The sequence below is a fragment of the Cyprinodon variegatus genome, unplaced genomic scaffold (genome assembly GCF_000732505.1).
Source record: "Cyprinodon variegatus isolate N-32 unplaced genomic scaffold, C_variegatus-1.0 Scaffold599, whole genome shotgun sequence".
Classification (NCBI taxonomy): domain Eukaryota; kingdom Metazoa; phylum Chordata; class Actinopteri; order Cyprinodontiformes; family Cyprinodontidae; genus Cyprinodon; species Cyprinodon variegatus.
This window is the reverse complement of record NW_015151052.1, coordinates 357,050-371,918: the sequence shown is the minus strand read 5'-3', so window position 1 is coordinate 371,918 and position 14,869 is coordinate 357,050. Positions and strand designations below refer to the sequence as shown.

General features: G+C 37.4%; 1 protein-coding gene across 4 annotated transcripts in view; it reads left to right on the top strand.

Moving 5' to 3' along the window:
* The window catches only part of LOC107096105 (metabotropic glutamate receptor 2-like), a 49,476-nt gene that overhangs the window by 24,652 nt on the left and 9,955 nt on the right, over nucleotides 1-14,869 (top strand). For all 4 annotated transcript variants that reach the window (XM_015392610.1, XM_015392609.1, XM_015392608.1 and 1 more), the window contains exons 3-4: nucleotides 8,829-9,666; nucleotides 13,156-14,219. In XM_015392610.1, the coding sequence (XP_015248096.1) occupies nucleotides 8,829-9,666; nucleotides 13,156-14,219 (1,902 nt within the window). The remainder of the gene's footprint in view (nucleotides 1-8,828; nucleotides 9,667-13,155; nucleotides 14,220-14,869) is intronic.

The following is a 14,869-nucleotide window of genomic DNA, read 5'->3' as shown; positions in this document are numbered from 1 at the left end:
CTGAAGCAAAAACAGATAAATGGCTTCTACTTTTTACCCAAACGCATCAAATATCCTTTGTTTTTCCCCTTAAAGAGCTTGAAGCACATCTGTGTTATCTGCTGCAGGAGGGTTTGGTGAAAACTGTCCATCACAATTCAAAAGGTTAAAAGAGATAGCCTATTTCATTCATATTTCACAGAAATCTAGCACCTTTTTGAAGTTTTTTGCTCAGACAAAGGGAGAAAGTCTCAGAAAAGCTCAAAAGAGATTAATTTGTAGCTGCATAGCCATACTCAATGCAAGATGATACTCTTTTATATATTTGTTGTTTAATCGTGTTGCATTTTTGATGTTTTTGCGGAGGGCAGGATTCTGTTGAATACATTCACATGTTAGGATTTATCTATAAAAAGGTCACTGGTAGTAAAATTAATTGTTTCTTTTTACTACTCATTTTTGTAACAACGACAGCACATAAGTCTTATAATTTCACAAGCTTAGAGCAGGTAAAGAGATTTTTTAAAATCATTCCTCTTTGCACAATCTCCCTAGATTAACCGGAGCCCTGGATTATCTCTTATGCCAACTTTCTTTCAGCTTGCCCTACACTTTTTTTCCCCAATAGGATTTGTAGCTTCGTGGAAGAAGATGCTAATGTTTGAATATAAATTTGCTGCCAAAAATTGCAATTTTGAGAGCTCAACATGCATGTGCGAAAAGGACACAGGCAAATTTTGTGCGTATCAAATTCTAAGCATGTATTCATGAGCAGAAAGCTGAAAATTTTTATTAAAAAATAACTTTAGCTTCATTCATTTGATACGCAAACCAATCAGCAAGGGTTTGATTGACTGACCAGTGAAAGAGGATGCTCCACAGTGCAGTCTGCAACCACTTTAACATGGAGGAAAACATTTTAGCTATTTCTCACTGTCCTATATTATTTGTCCTTCCACAAAGTGATGACAGAACATAATCTCATTACTCTTTATCCTTGATACCGGATCTGTTACAGACTATTTTTTAAATTATCAGGTTTCCACCATATTCTTTAGCAATCAATTTTTTTGGAGACAAGCAACTTAAGATCATGATTCCCACTATTGAATCCTCTATGTTGGGTTTCACCCCAGTGGCGATGACTGTCATTGTCACTTGTAGCACCCTTTGTGTTGTCTCAATTAGTCTTAACTGACCAAAGCATGTTGTCACTGTTAACCCCAGATCCACATCCTCTGTCCCCGCCCGCTCTCGTATGTCGTGCTAAGCACTTGTGCAGTCATATTAATGTATGAGATCTGTTCCACATCCACCACTACACCTCCGCATGTCATCGTCCAAGTACGCCTTCTCCGTCCTTCACTGTCAAAATATGGAGCAAAGCTATTTTTTTTTATTTTTTTTTATTGACCGGTCAGGTCAAGCTCCGCAATAGGCTCTATGCACAGCTCCACTACTTCCTGAATTTAATGCAGCTCCTTTGTTTCCTGACTTTCATGATTGGATGCACTGATTAATCCAGGTGTGTATGACCTAAGTAACTGGCCAGACACACCTGGATTAATCAGTTCGTCCAGTAATGAAAGACAGGAAACAAAGGAGCTGCCTTAAATTCAGGAAGTAGTGGAGCTGTGCATAGAGCCCATTGCAATCTCGCCAAATAGGAAAAGGAACGTCGAGAAGATCCAGTTTGTCAAATTAAAATGTGGTAACAACAGATTGGTAACTACAAATTAGAGCATAGTTCTTATATATTTTGAAAAACTAATAACGTTGAATTAAATTATTGGACGCACACGAATGGTACTTCAACATACCAGGAAGCTGATTTATCATCTTGCTCAAAATATGTATTCACTGAGGCTTAATTTATTAATCAAATCCAGTCACAACATCTTTCTTCAGAGGTCCAAGGTCCAATCTAAGTCAGTAAGCATGAGAGACAAGGTAAATTTAGGTCCAGAATCTGTGACCTTGAAATCAGTACCCAAGACAATAGAGGTTGGGTGGTCCTGGGGACTTAGTCAGAGCAAACAAGCTTTAGGCAAAGGTCACAAGATGAATCTGGTAAAAAATCTAGGCAGCAAACTTAAAAGCTTTGGCAGAAGAAGACAACAGACAATCTCACACTGAAGCCCCTGTTACACCTTGACGATTTATACAGCGTATACCTGATGTACAAAAAATTTGGCAAAAACGCAGGCATACGTCGGATTACTTATGGAATTTTTTTTTATGAGTTATTAGCACGCTGAAGCATGGTGAAACACGCTGGCACACGTCGACATGCGGCAAGTATGTTTTGAGCATGCTCAAATTGCCCGATTTATGCTAGTATGTGCTCATACGCGGGCCATAAGTTAGTGGTTAGTTATTTGATCATTGACATACATCAAGTATAAGTTACTCAGAAGTTGTGTTGTCTAGTTTACCAAAACCTATGAGTAACGTGTGCATAACTTTGCATAACCTATCAAGAACTTATCTTAAACGTATATCAACGTATTTGACGTGTTCCAGGCGACCACTGACTGAACGTGTTTCTAACTTACAGCTACTGTATACTGGCCGAGTGGCGGCGTTTTGGTGTAAAAGGGGTTTCACAGGAGGAAATTGTCAGTACTCCTCCAGACTTCATCCCCATCGTAGGGTGAGCGAGAAGATCCGTGTGATGGATCCTCCATGAGTTCACGCCTACGACCAACAGACGCTGAAACTGCTGTGACTGTAAACCTTCTTTCTTTCAATTTCTTCCTTTTATTTATTTATTTTTTATGGGCGGGTGGTAAACAGCAGCTAGGTTAATACCACAATCAAAGAAATATTTTCATGCAGACCTGGTGCCTCCAGGCACTGGGCTCCTGCTCCTGAGGGATGGCAGCTTTAACTGCTGCTTCGTAATGTTCATGAAATGATGCTTGTGCATCAAAATTGAAAAATACATAGAAGGTTTAGCGAATGCCAGCATTTTAGGAGATTCTGAGACTGGCATACGCTGGCTAAACGGGCAAGGTGTGACAGGGCCCTGAATGAGACCAGGAAGGTGCTTGAGTAGACAGGAGCACGTGTGAGGACAATTAGCATGAACAGAGGCACAGGTGAAAACAATAGTTAATCAGTAGCCATGAGGGCAGAATGAAGCAGAAACAAGACAGATCATGACAGAGGGACATTGATTACTATTCGGAAATAACTAGAAACTGTGAATAACTTTTAAAAAATTCTTTTGAAATTCACTTTTAAAAATTCTTCATTTGTTTTTTTTTTAGTGGTATTATTAAAAAGTTTCTCTGAGAATTGTATTTAAACCTATGATTTTTAAGTTTGATTGTCAGCCCTCAATAAATGTAATCAGATTAAATATTTTAGATTTCCCATTGTGAGATTACACTACAGAAAAAAAAAAAAAAAAAAATCTAACTATTTTTTTTCAAGTCTTTACCAGAGGTAGCAACAGTTGTGATGTAATTTACAGAAAGAGAAGGGAACAGGTAACAATGAGCCCGTTGAGATGCTGGTGTCCACCTGAGAGAAGAGAAATTGAAGTCCAGATGATGATGTAATGGATATGTAAGATTCCGTTGGTTAGTTCTCAACTGATGTGCACCTGTGGATTTACCATAACTTCAATGCACTTCTCCTTTTGTGTCTCTATTGAAAAACTTAAAGTAATCAGCCGGAATATGGGGAGGAGATTTTTGGTTTATCCTTTGCCGCAATCTCCAGATGTCTTTGGGTGTCCTGTTTTTCTGTTCAGACAATAATTTGCTGGCATAAAATTTAAGAATATCCAGCCATTATACTCAACAGTAGGTGGGTTTGGGGTACACATTTATGCACCACCAATCTCTGAAACAGCTGGATTAAGCTGGTAAGAGTTTCATCACTCTGAATGAAATGAGTGGGCTTAATGCAACACTGCATACATTTTGGCCCAAGTAATAGCTTAATGTCAGATATTGTTTCCTGTCTTTTTGTATCGGATGAACTGATTATTTCCGGGTGTGCCTGACCTCAGTAAAAATGGCCAGCCACACCTGGATTAATCAGTATGAAAAGATGAAAAGCAAAAGAGATGCCTTCATTTCAGGAAGTACTGGAGTTGTGCATAGAGCTCATTACTTTAAAAGCAACATGTTTGCACTCAGGGACAAATACCTTAATGCCCCTGTGGTCCTATGAAACCAGAACTGATGTATGTGGCCATAAAGACCAGGGTACATATGGAGTGTGGGGTACAAGCGTGGCAGAATTTTAATGTCTATATTTCTGTAAAGCGAATCAGAAGGAATTTTACAAAATAAGTGACATCATTTAGAATGAACAATATTTGGAAATAGAGAAGTTTCTGTACAACTGTGTATTACAAATAACTAAGATCTCCTGATCTTCAGTAGGTTTGTGCATCTTAAGATGAATGCAAACATCTGTACATGCACAGCAGACCTTCAAAGAAGGAGCGAATGATTTACGTTTACAATTCAGCAGCAAATTCAGTGTGCAAACCATTTTTTGTGTGTTTGCCTTAATGAATTTGCATATCATATTTTAATGATCAAACTGTGCCCATTAATGGGTGGAAAATATGTAGATGTACATATTTAGACATGCAAAACAATTTTCCAAATTTAGGCTGCAGTTTGGCATCTTTTTTAGAACTCCTTATAGTCAGGTGCAAACCGACACAAAATTATCTACAATCATTGTTGCCACAAAGGAGATATTGGTACAAAGCTATTTGGTGGAGAGAGATTCTGTGCAAATATAAACATATTTGGATTATCATAAATAAGAACAGTAGGGTAATATTGAAAAAAAGGGGGGGAGGTGCAACTCCTTCTCATTGCAATAGGATTTTTTTTAACTCCCTTGCTATAATAAAATATAAGCGTTCACAAAGCATGCTTAACTTAATTCAGTTCTTAACAGCTTACCTTGTTTTGCATAATAACATATAAAAATGCTGTTGAGAGTGGCTGGTGGAGGTGAATCCAGATGTTTTGAACATAATCTGCTTTATATCAATCAGACTAAAATAAATTTTCTCGTTGTGGTATATATATATTCTTTATATATTTAACTTTATCTAGTTCTCTTTTTGTATTTTCATTTTTGTTTGTAGCAGTTAAAAGTCACCTATTTCAGCTACCTATAAATATTATATAGAATTTTCATACTTATATTTTAAATTATTATCATTTTAACCTCAGACTCCATTGACGGAACCAAACCTGTTTCTTAATCTTTACATTTGTGCAGCAGTCTTTGTAGATCACTAACATTCCCTCTTATTGCGTGTACTAGAAAAAAAATCAGATGCGTGAATTACCACCTCTTAATTGGAGTCTTTGAAGATTAGGCTCTAAATTGGTTGCAAAGTAGGTCAACAAAAACAAAGGCAATGTTTTGAAGTTGCCATCGAAAAACCCTGTTCCATAGAAACCTGAATCAGTTACACAAAATATGTGAGCAAGCAGGGGACAAAATTCTAGTACTGCAAGCTTTCTTTAGCAGCTTGTGGAATGATATCCATAACATTTGACTCTAATCCTGTAGTTTAGAGGCATTTACTTCATTCTGAAGAATTGTACGTAAATCTCAGAATTTAAAGAACTATTATAAAATGAGAAAAAAAAAGTACTCTAAATTTTCTGGCATTTACCAAAACAAGTGTGGTTAAATAAGAAAGGTTTTCCTATATTGGTATACAGTACACACTGTAATTAAATATCTGGTATTAGTTGTATTTTAAGTAACAAAAAAACAGCAATCAAATTTTGGACTATGAATCAGTCCAAGTCAGTGTCAAGTTTAGAAAAAAAACCTCAGGTTCCATGATGAAAATTAACTTTTCTCTCGCTGATCACAACTAAATATTTTGCATGCATTTATTACTGGAACCAGATTTAGAAAATCGAAATGAGAATTAAGTGATACTTACCTGTGTAGAAATCAGTGGTGGAAAGTAACAAAGTACATTTACTTAATTAATGTACTTAAGTATTTTTTTTGAGTATCCTAACTTTACTTGAATAATTTTTTAGAGGGTACTCCACTATATTTCAAAGTGAAATATTGTACTTCTACTCCACTTCATTTGAAGGAAGCTGCTACTTACTTATTCAGTTTTAAATGCAAGTTCAGCATCTAACATAGCAGCCCTTATGACTGAATTTGGAAACCACTGTTTTAGAGATTTAATGACATTCCATTACAGATTTTATCAAGCTCTCTTTTATTGAGAGTTGTTGCCATGTGACCAAGTTTTTCAGTAAGATGAGTTGCGGTTTCTTTGTGGTAAGAGATTCAACTTTAAACCTCTATTCCGCAATAAAGGCCGGGAAGAATCAGGACAATCCTGTTTAGTTGTTGCAATTGTTTTAAAATAAAAAATGCTAATCAAAATAGCTGCCCATCAAACCATCAGGTGGTTTCTGAAAGTTAAATAGTACTTTAAAATGACTCTGAAAATTAAACTGAAAGTTACACCGAAATGTACTGATATTAGAAATTTAATTTGTATTTTTGAATATTTAAATACTTTAAAATGCATGTTCTTCACATACACACAACACTTAAGCATTTTCAAAAGTGAGTGCTACAATACTTTAAATTGAGTAGATGTTTGACTGAGTAACTTTTACTTGTAGTTGGGTAAGATTTAACTATGAGTATCAATAATTTTATTCAAGTACTACAGTGTAGTACTTCGTCCGCCACTGATAGAAATAAAATTTGGCACCTCTGATTGAAGGTTGTTTACAGTTGCTAAAGTTCATTAAAATAAGCTGATGACATTTTCTCGGGAAATGCATGCGATAGCTGTTAACATTAAATTAGTGGTCTGACTGACATTCTGTTTTACAAAAGTTTGTTAAAGTACAAGCTCATGGAATAAATTGAATACAAAAGCTGATTCTGCTCTAAATAGAATATGGTGTAATGGTAGAATGAGTGAACTGAATGGCACTCAGTGTGAGTGTAGAAGCTTCCAATTAGATCTGTAGGGATGCCTTGTTTGGAAAACCTCCAGGCATACAATGATGCTTGGGGGAGGAAACAGCCATATTGAAGCCCATGGGTTCTCACTAATCACTACTGTGTCTCATGAGGTATGCTGCAGAATGACAAGTTTTTGCTGCATCCCTGTCATGGCACTATGATGCTCTGTGAGAAGTAATTGCAGAGATTTCTTGTTTAAACCACGCCAGGCAATTATTTCAGCATTTTAGTGTTTAACATGGATGGCACACTGAGTTTTCAGAAAAAAGAGATTTGTTATTCACCCGTGGTCACCATATCACCACCAAACCCACAAGAAAATCAATATATTAGTCTGGGTAGAAGGATTTAGGAACATTTCAAGATAACACATTTCAATGCTTATTTCTTAAAGGAAAAAAAATGCCTGTAGTGGAAAAACCATTAAATGCACTTATAAAAGCCTTATGTGTGGACAGTTATTTGTGTTGCTTCCTAGTGAAGCAAATTTGTAATTCCCTTTTTTTTTCTACATAAAGAAAAATTTAAGGTAAAAAAACGTTGCATCATAGCAGAGTTTTTAGCTGCTTTCTCTCATGGAGCTGAAATAGAATACCAGTAAGTAGATACACATTCAAATATAGCATCAGCCTTTATTTAATAACCATGGGTAAAAGTGACTCTATATTTTATGTGTTACCATCACATATTTACCATGAACAATATGCAAAAAACAACTAAATTGTTAATCTGAGAAAAATACACAAACAACAATATTTAAAAATATTGGGAAAATTTTAGAATCAAACAATTTGCAATATCCCAGTTACATGAATAAATAAAGCATATAAAGCAAACAATAAATAATACCATCCAGTTGTCTTTACTGTACACCTATATATTCATTCTAATAAAAAGTTCAACTGTCTTGATGAGATTTTCCAAACATTAGTTAATTTGTTGCTAAAACAACAGTTTTTTTTAGTTTTTTTTAAGTGCTCACAATGGATCAAACTTATCTAAATAAACAAAAGTTTCAGTAAGGAGAGTAATACTAGGAAAATCCATGGCATAATTGAGGTATGGCACAGTAAACACATAATTTGAGAAAGTATGGCACAAGTATGACAATGGAAGAAACTTCCGGACTTCACACATTTTACCTGGGATAATGAAAAATACACCAACAAAACTGTAACAAAATGATATACGTACGGAGCCAAATAGGGTATTTGTTTGAGCAGGAGGAAAAAAACTTCCCTTAGATGATTGATTTTTAATATAATTTGTTTGTTTTTTATTTAAACATTAACCGTTTAAGTTTCAACATATGTTTTAGCTTAATTTGAGATATATTATTAGATTTTTCAGGTCAATGTCCAATACTTGTTGAGTGACACTGCTCAGTGCAGGCTACTGTTCACAAAAAACATAGCGACGTAACTTGGAGGGTCATTGAATGAGTCGTCCAGGGACTTGCTTTACTGCAGTCAGAGCTTACCCAAAAGAGCTTACATGACACTTACCTGATCATATGTATTTCTCTGAAGTACGATTAAGCTAGAGGGATGAAGTTGGTACTTCCACATAACTTTCAATCTGCTGGTCCAAATTGGACAAACACAAAGGTTGATATATTTTGTATAATTGCCTGACACATAATCATGTTATGCTACATGTAAAATGCAATGTGTGACTGAAAATTAATGCTGCAAATCACATTCTATGAACGTACCAAGATCATGATTTGAACGTGCTTTTCTTTGGCAGATACAAGGAGTCTGTTTCTTCTTGGTACTGTATATCAATTGAGCTTTTAAATAAAATGGAAGAAAGCAGTAAATAATGGCTATCCTCTTTTCCAGGTGGCCAACCTCTTGCGTCTGTTCCAAATACCTCAGATCAGCTATGCCTCAACTAGTGCAAAGCTTAGTGACAAGACTCGCTATGACTACTTTGCCCGCACGGTGCCTCCAGACTTCTACCAGGCCAAGGCCATGGCCGAAATCCTGCGTTACTTCAACTGGACCTACGTGTCAACAGTAGCATCTGAAGGCGACTATGGCGAGACTGGTATTGATGCATTCCAACAAGAGGCCCGCAATCGGCAAATCTGCATCGCCACTTCAGCAAAGGTTAGCCGTTCCATGAACCGTCAGGGCTACGAGAATGTGATTCGCTCCCTGCAGCAGAAGTCCAACGCCAGGGTGGTCATCCTATTCACCCGCAGTGAGGATGCTCGTGAGTTGCTGGCAGCTGCTGCTCGAATGAACACCTCATTTATCTGGGTGGCCAGCGACGGATGGGGAGCACAGGAGAGTGTAGTGAGAGGCAGTGAGAGTGCAGCAGATGGGGCCTTCACCATTGAACTGGCCTCCTACCCAATAAGAGAGTTTGAAGACTATTTCACAAAGCTAAACCCATACACCAACACGCGGAACCCGTGGTTTAAGGAGTTCTGGGAGCACCGATTTGCCTGCAGCCTTCAGGACCACAGCTGCAGTGAACACAGCTTACGAGATGGAACTTTTGAGCAAGAGTCAAAAATCATGTTTGTGGTGAATGCTGTGTATGCCATGGCCTTTGCTCTGCATAACATGAGGCAAGCAGTATGCTCCAACACATCAAAGGTCTGTGATGCAATGAAACCAGGCAATGGCAAAAGGTTCTATAAAGAGTTCATCCTCAAGACCAAGTTTGAAGGTGAGCAAATAACCAACAGCATACAAAGGTACACACAATTTCAGCCTAAAAAAGTGTAAATTCATCAATTTAGCAATGTGTTGTCGAGTAAAATGCATGTATAATTTCACTTATAGTCTTGAATTTGGAGAATGCAAAAGATGTTTCAATAATACCATCTTCCAGTAGATAATTTACCTGCCCAATTTTAGTTCCTGGATTTTCGTTGGTGATTTTGAAATAATTATTTCATGTTGTTCTATGCTTAAAGGTTGGTTCAATGTCAGGAAATCAACCATCTGAAATGGTTTTGATGAGATCCAGTCAGAATTAAGGCAGAAGTTTGCTAATTGGCTCTAAAATACCTAGGACAGATTCAACTGCTATACAGTGAAGCACAAAGTAACCTGAGGCATTTAGCATGTTCAGCAAACGTCAAGAAAAAGTCAATAGACATTCATTTTTCTACATCAAGTCAGTAAAATTACTTTAAGGCAGCAACAGACAAATCAGTGTTGAAGTCCAAACTTTTCAAGGACATAGAAGGAATGATAATGGACAGAGTCATGTTGACTGTGAGTAAAGTTGTGCCCAACTCTTTTTAAGGGGCCTTCACACTGAATGTGATTTCTGTGCCTGGTGCGAATAATTTACATGTTATCAATAATGCAGATGGAGGCTTAGGATAGTAGCATGGTAAAGGTCGCACATTTAGCAAGGCAAAATTTTGTTTTTTTTAACAAATACAGTGAGGCAAGAGCACCACTGACTCAAGTTGAAAAATCTGAACTTTTCTGTATTTTCGTGTTGCAACAACCAATTGGGGACCAGATGTGGCTGTGACATAGGCTGAAAGAGCGCAGTGGAGACAAGATTTTTTAGTGGCTTTAAAAGAAACTTTCTATTTAGCCCAAAAATGACTTTTATGTCTCACATAGGACTGTTTCTATATAACCTCCAGCGTCTCCCCCTATCTTAAGCTCTGAGGGAGGTGGCCATGATCCAGCTGTAGCTCCTGGACTCTCTGAGCTGGGAGCGTCTCTTGATTTGCTTTCCAAAGTAGATAAAGCACCAGCGCCTTGCTCTGTAAATCAAGTCATGTCAAGGTCAAACTGATGACCAGCAAAATGGATGACATAGGGGAGCCTTAACCCGGTGAATTTGCCCACTGTACGAATTGCCGTTACTCACTCCTGAATTTCTTCTTAAATGTCAGGCAAGCAAAAGCACAAGAAACTTGCAAATTTTTTTACATGTTACCCGTTCGGTGTGAACACACTATTATAGTTACTAAAGGGGGTGAGTGAATAGTGTACATAATTGAGAGGAGGATGAAATTTAAGCTTTTATGGTGTATGTAATCAGGCTGTGTATCAATATTTAAAACCCATGCCAGCATGTTTCTCTCAATACAGTATATTACCAAACACATTTGTAATCAATTAAAAAAATATATTTTTGTTAAAGATAAACATAAGGAAACAAGTAATTATCACCAAAAAGATTTAAAAAAAACAACCTTTTACCTTCATGGAGACGAACAGCCAGTAGCTCCTGTTAATAACTGGATTGTTCTTTTCGTAGGCAGCAGGCTTTTGTTCATCAAGACTCATTTTTGATTTTGGAAATAGAACTAACTGTGTTTAGTTCTCAAATTTAGTTTTAGTAACGTGTGTCCAAATTGAATGTTCCCAACAGACAATCCACAGACAATATTAAACTTTTTAGTACAGTTTTTGTAAGCAAAAACTCCCATGTCTTCTCTGCCTTCTTATGCAAAATCCTGGTAATGTTGCCAGACTGCGCCCCTGCAGGGAGGGACAGATCGAGCTATCAGATTAGTCACTTTTTGATGAACATCGAGGATTAATTGAAAATTGGTCTCACATCAATTGACACCTTCAACTCAAATGTGGATTTTAAATATAGTCGGCTTACTGTATCCCACATGGCATAAAAACAAAACTAGAAACATTCAGAATATTTAGTGGGAGGTACATGAACCATCTTGCAGTTGTTTTGCTACTTGAAGCATTTTCTTTTGCATATGTTGTGTGTGTTGGCATAATTTATGTGTTTGCAGAAGGTTTTGTATTCACAGTTTGTTTGCACTTTCCATCTAGTTTCTGTGATTGTAGCATTCTTCCTTTGCAGCATTTTCCTTTGCCTGTGTTTGCCATTCTTAGTTTTGTGTTTACTTGTCAAATGTTTGAGTTTGTATGTTTCATTTTTGTGTTTGCATTACTTTTTGAATTTTCTGTGGATTCATGTGTTTGCATGCCATTTGCACCTCTTGGGCACTGTAGGTAATCCCCAGGAGAACAAAGGAAAGATCATGGAGGGCTAGTGTATAAAATAGGTTGACAGGCAGCTACCTTCTCATAAACTTTTGCTGATGAGCTTTAGGAAAAGCAGTTGAGCAACAGCACACCACTTATTCCCACCCTCCATTGAAACCTGCAGCTTAGTAGGAGAAAAACACAGCTCAAACGCAACATCACGGTGATCCCTGACCCTTAGTCTGTTTGTACCACTAGACAGCTGTAGCGCTTGGAAAGCAGATTGTTTTAGTGTAACATGAGCTGTACTGGTGGTAGTAGTGAGCTGCACCTGAAGTTACTGGTTAGAAGTATGTTTCAGTAGGTGAGTTATTTTTTCTTGTAAGCTGAAGCACTGTGTGGGCTACCACAGACTACCAGAAAAGAAATGTCATCCTTACAAGGGAAAGTATTAGAAAAAAGATCACATATGATTGTGAATTAAAAGAAAATTAACAGTAACACAGTTACCTTCCTTTATCAATTTTAATAATTAATTAGTGCTCGACATTTTTCAGATCTTGATGGCATTTTAAAACTATATACTATCTACAAGGCAGATAAAAAACTATTAGTGTATGGAATAAGAAGTTATATCTTCAGGTGCTAATATTTGAAACATAAAGAGATTAGTATGACATTATAGAAGTAAAAAATAGCAATCCCATTAAATAAGTACAATTATAAAATCCCTATTTTTACCCACATATTTTTTTCTTCCAGACATTGTTTAGCTACTGCACAAGTATACTCCACTAGATAGGAATTATTCAACCAAATGTATATACTGAAATGCATCATGGGATTGGGGAATGAGATGGATAAGGAATGCAAATAGCTGGATCTCTTTCTGTACATCAAGAAACATCACTTTATGTGGTTAAAGTAATACATGAGACAGAAAGTCTCAACTTTAATATTATTTTCTACCATTCGTTATGAACTGAAGATTCTAGAACACCAGAGGTTGAAGCAAGAAAGTCCAAAACAAATGGGACAAAATCCCCTATTAAATTAATGATTGTGTAAAAAAGATTTAAACAGATTCAATTTCCAAGGCACCTATAGTACTTATATCTCATGGTAAATACCTCTGTACTGAGAAATATGATGCAAATTATAAATCATACTCTATATCTGTATCAGTATTGTAAATAGCTTTAAGCATTGCTGTCTGTCTGTTTCCCACCAGCTCCGTTCAGACCAGTGGATACAGAGAGCATGGTACGCTTTGATTCCGTAGGGGACAGCATCAGTCGCTATAACATCTTTCACTACCACAAAGAAGAGGGCAAGTTTGTATACAAGAAAGTTGGCTACTGGGACCATATATTGACCCTGAACACCAGCGTGGTACCTTGGCATGGCCTTGTGCCTCCCACCTCCCAGTGTAGCGATCCATGCAGGAAGAATGAGGTGAAGAGCATGCAGCCTGGAGATGTGTGCTGCTGGATCTGTATTCCATGCCAGCCCTACCAGTACCTGCAAGATGAGTTCACCTGTGCTGACTGCAGCTTTGGTCAGTGGCCTTTGGCTAATTTGACGGGGTGTTATGATCTTCCTGAAGAGTACATACGCTGGGAGGATGCCTGGGCTATCGGGCCTGTTACTATCTCCTGTCTTGGCATATTGTGCACTCTGACAGTTGTTGGTATTTTCTTTAAGAACAATGAAACACCTGTAGTCAAAGCAAGTGGACGTGAGCTGTCCTACATCCTCTTGTTTGGAGTTCTTATGTGCTACAGTATAACCTTCATCTACATTGCTAAACCTTCCACTACTGTCTGCACCTTACGAAGGCTCGGCCTAGGGACCTCATTTGCTGTATGCTACTCAGCCCTGCTAACTAAGACCAACCGTATTGCTCGGATCTTCAGTGGAGTGAAAGACGGAGCTCAGCGGCCTCGCTTCATCAGCCCGGCATCCCAAGTGGTGATATGTGGTGCTCTAATCTCCTGCCAGCTGCTGGTGGCCATCATCTGGCTACTCGTTGAGGTGCCCGGGGTTCGGAAGGAGATCAGTGCAGAGAGGAGAAATGTGGTTATCCTGAAGTGTAACAGCAAAGACAGCAGCATGCTTTTGTCACTCACCTACAACTGCATTCTCATCATCCTCTGCACAGTCTACGCCTTCAAGACAAGGAAGTGCCCTGAAAACTTCAATGAGGCCAAGTTCATTGGGTTTACAATGTACACCACCTGCATCATCTGGCTGGCTTTTCAGCCCATATTCTATGTCACCGCCAGTGACTACAGGGTAAATATGCGCGCAATAATTTTTTTATGAGTGAGAATGAAGTATTTAAGATGTGTTTCATGAAGCTACTGTGGTGCACTGCAGTAAATAGATCTTAAGATCATTTAATGACTGATCTTTGCAGGTTTCTCTCTTTGATTTAGAAGATTGCTTTTGATCTTGATCTCCCAAATTCTTGGGATGTTTTCTTTTCCCTTTATTTAATTACCTTCTAATAGAAAAACAAAGGGTTTGGAGACAGATGCTTTATAAATATGAGACAAGGTAAAAAAAATGTTTTTTAAGATTAACTTTATAACAACACTTCTTCAATTTGAAGCATAAACTGATATTTAAGTACTTTGGAAACAATTTGTGAAAATATTACACACAGTAGTCTCCACAATTATTGTTAAGTTTTCCTAATGAAGAATAAGAAACAGTAGAGATGTACCAATTAGACTGACGTACATCTATCCATATTATATCATTGTCTTAACTGTGGGTTGGTGACTGTCTCCATTAGTTACGAAAGTACCACCTGAGGCTGTCTCAGAATGTTATATTATCTGTACAAATATCAATTTTAAAAGATTAAGACATAAAACTGCAGAAAAGCATTTAAAGCTCGTGTCCTATAAATGTAATAATGAGCTCAGCTAATTGGCCTA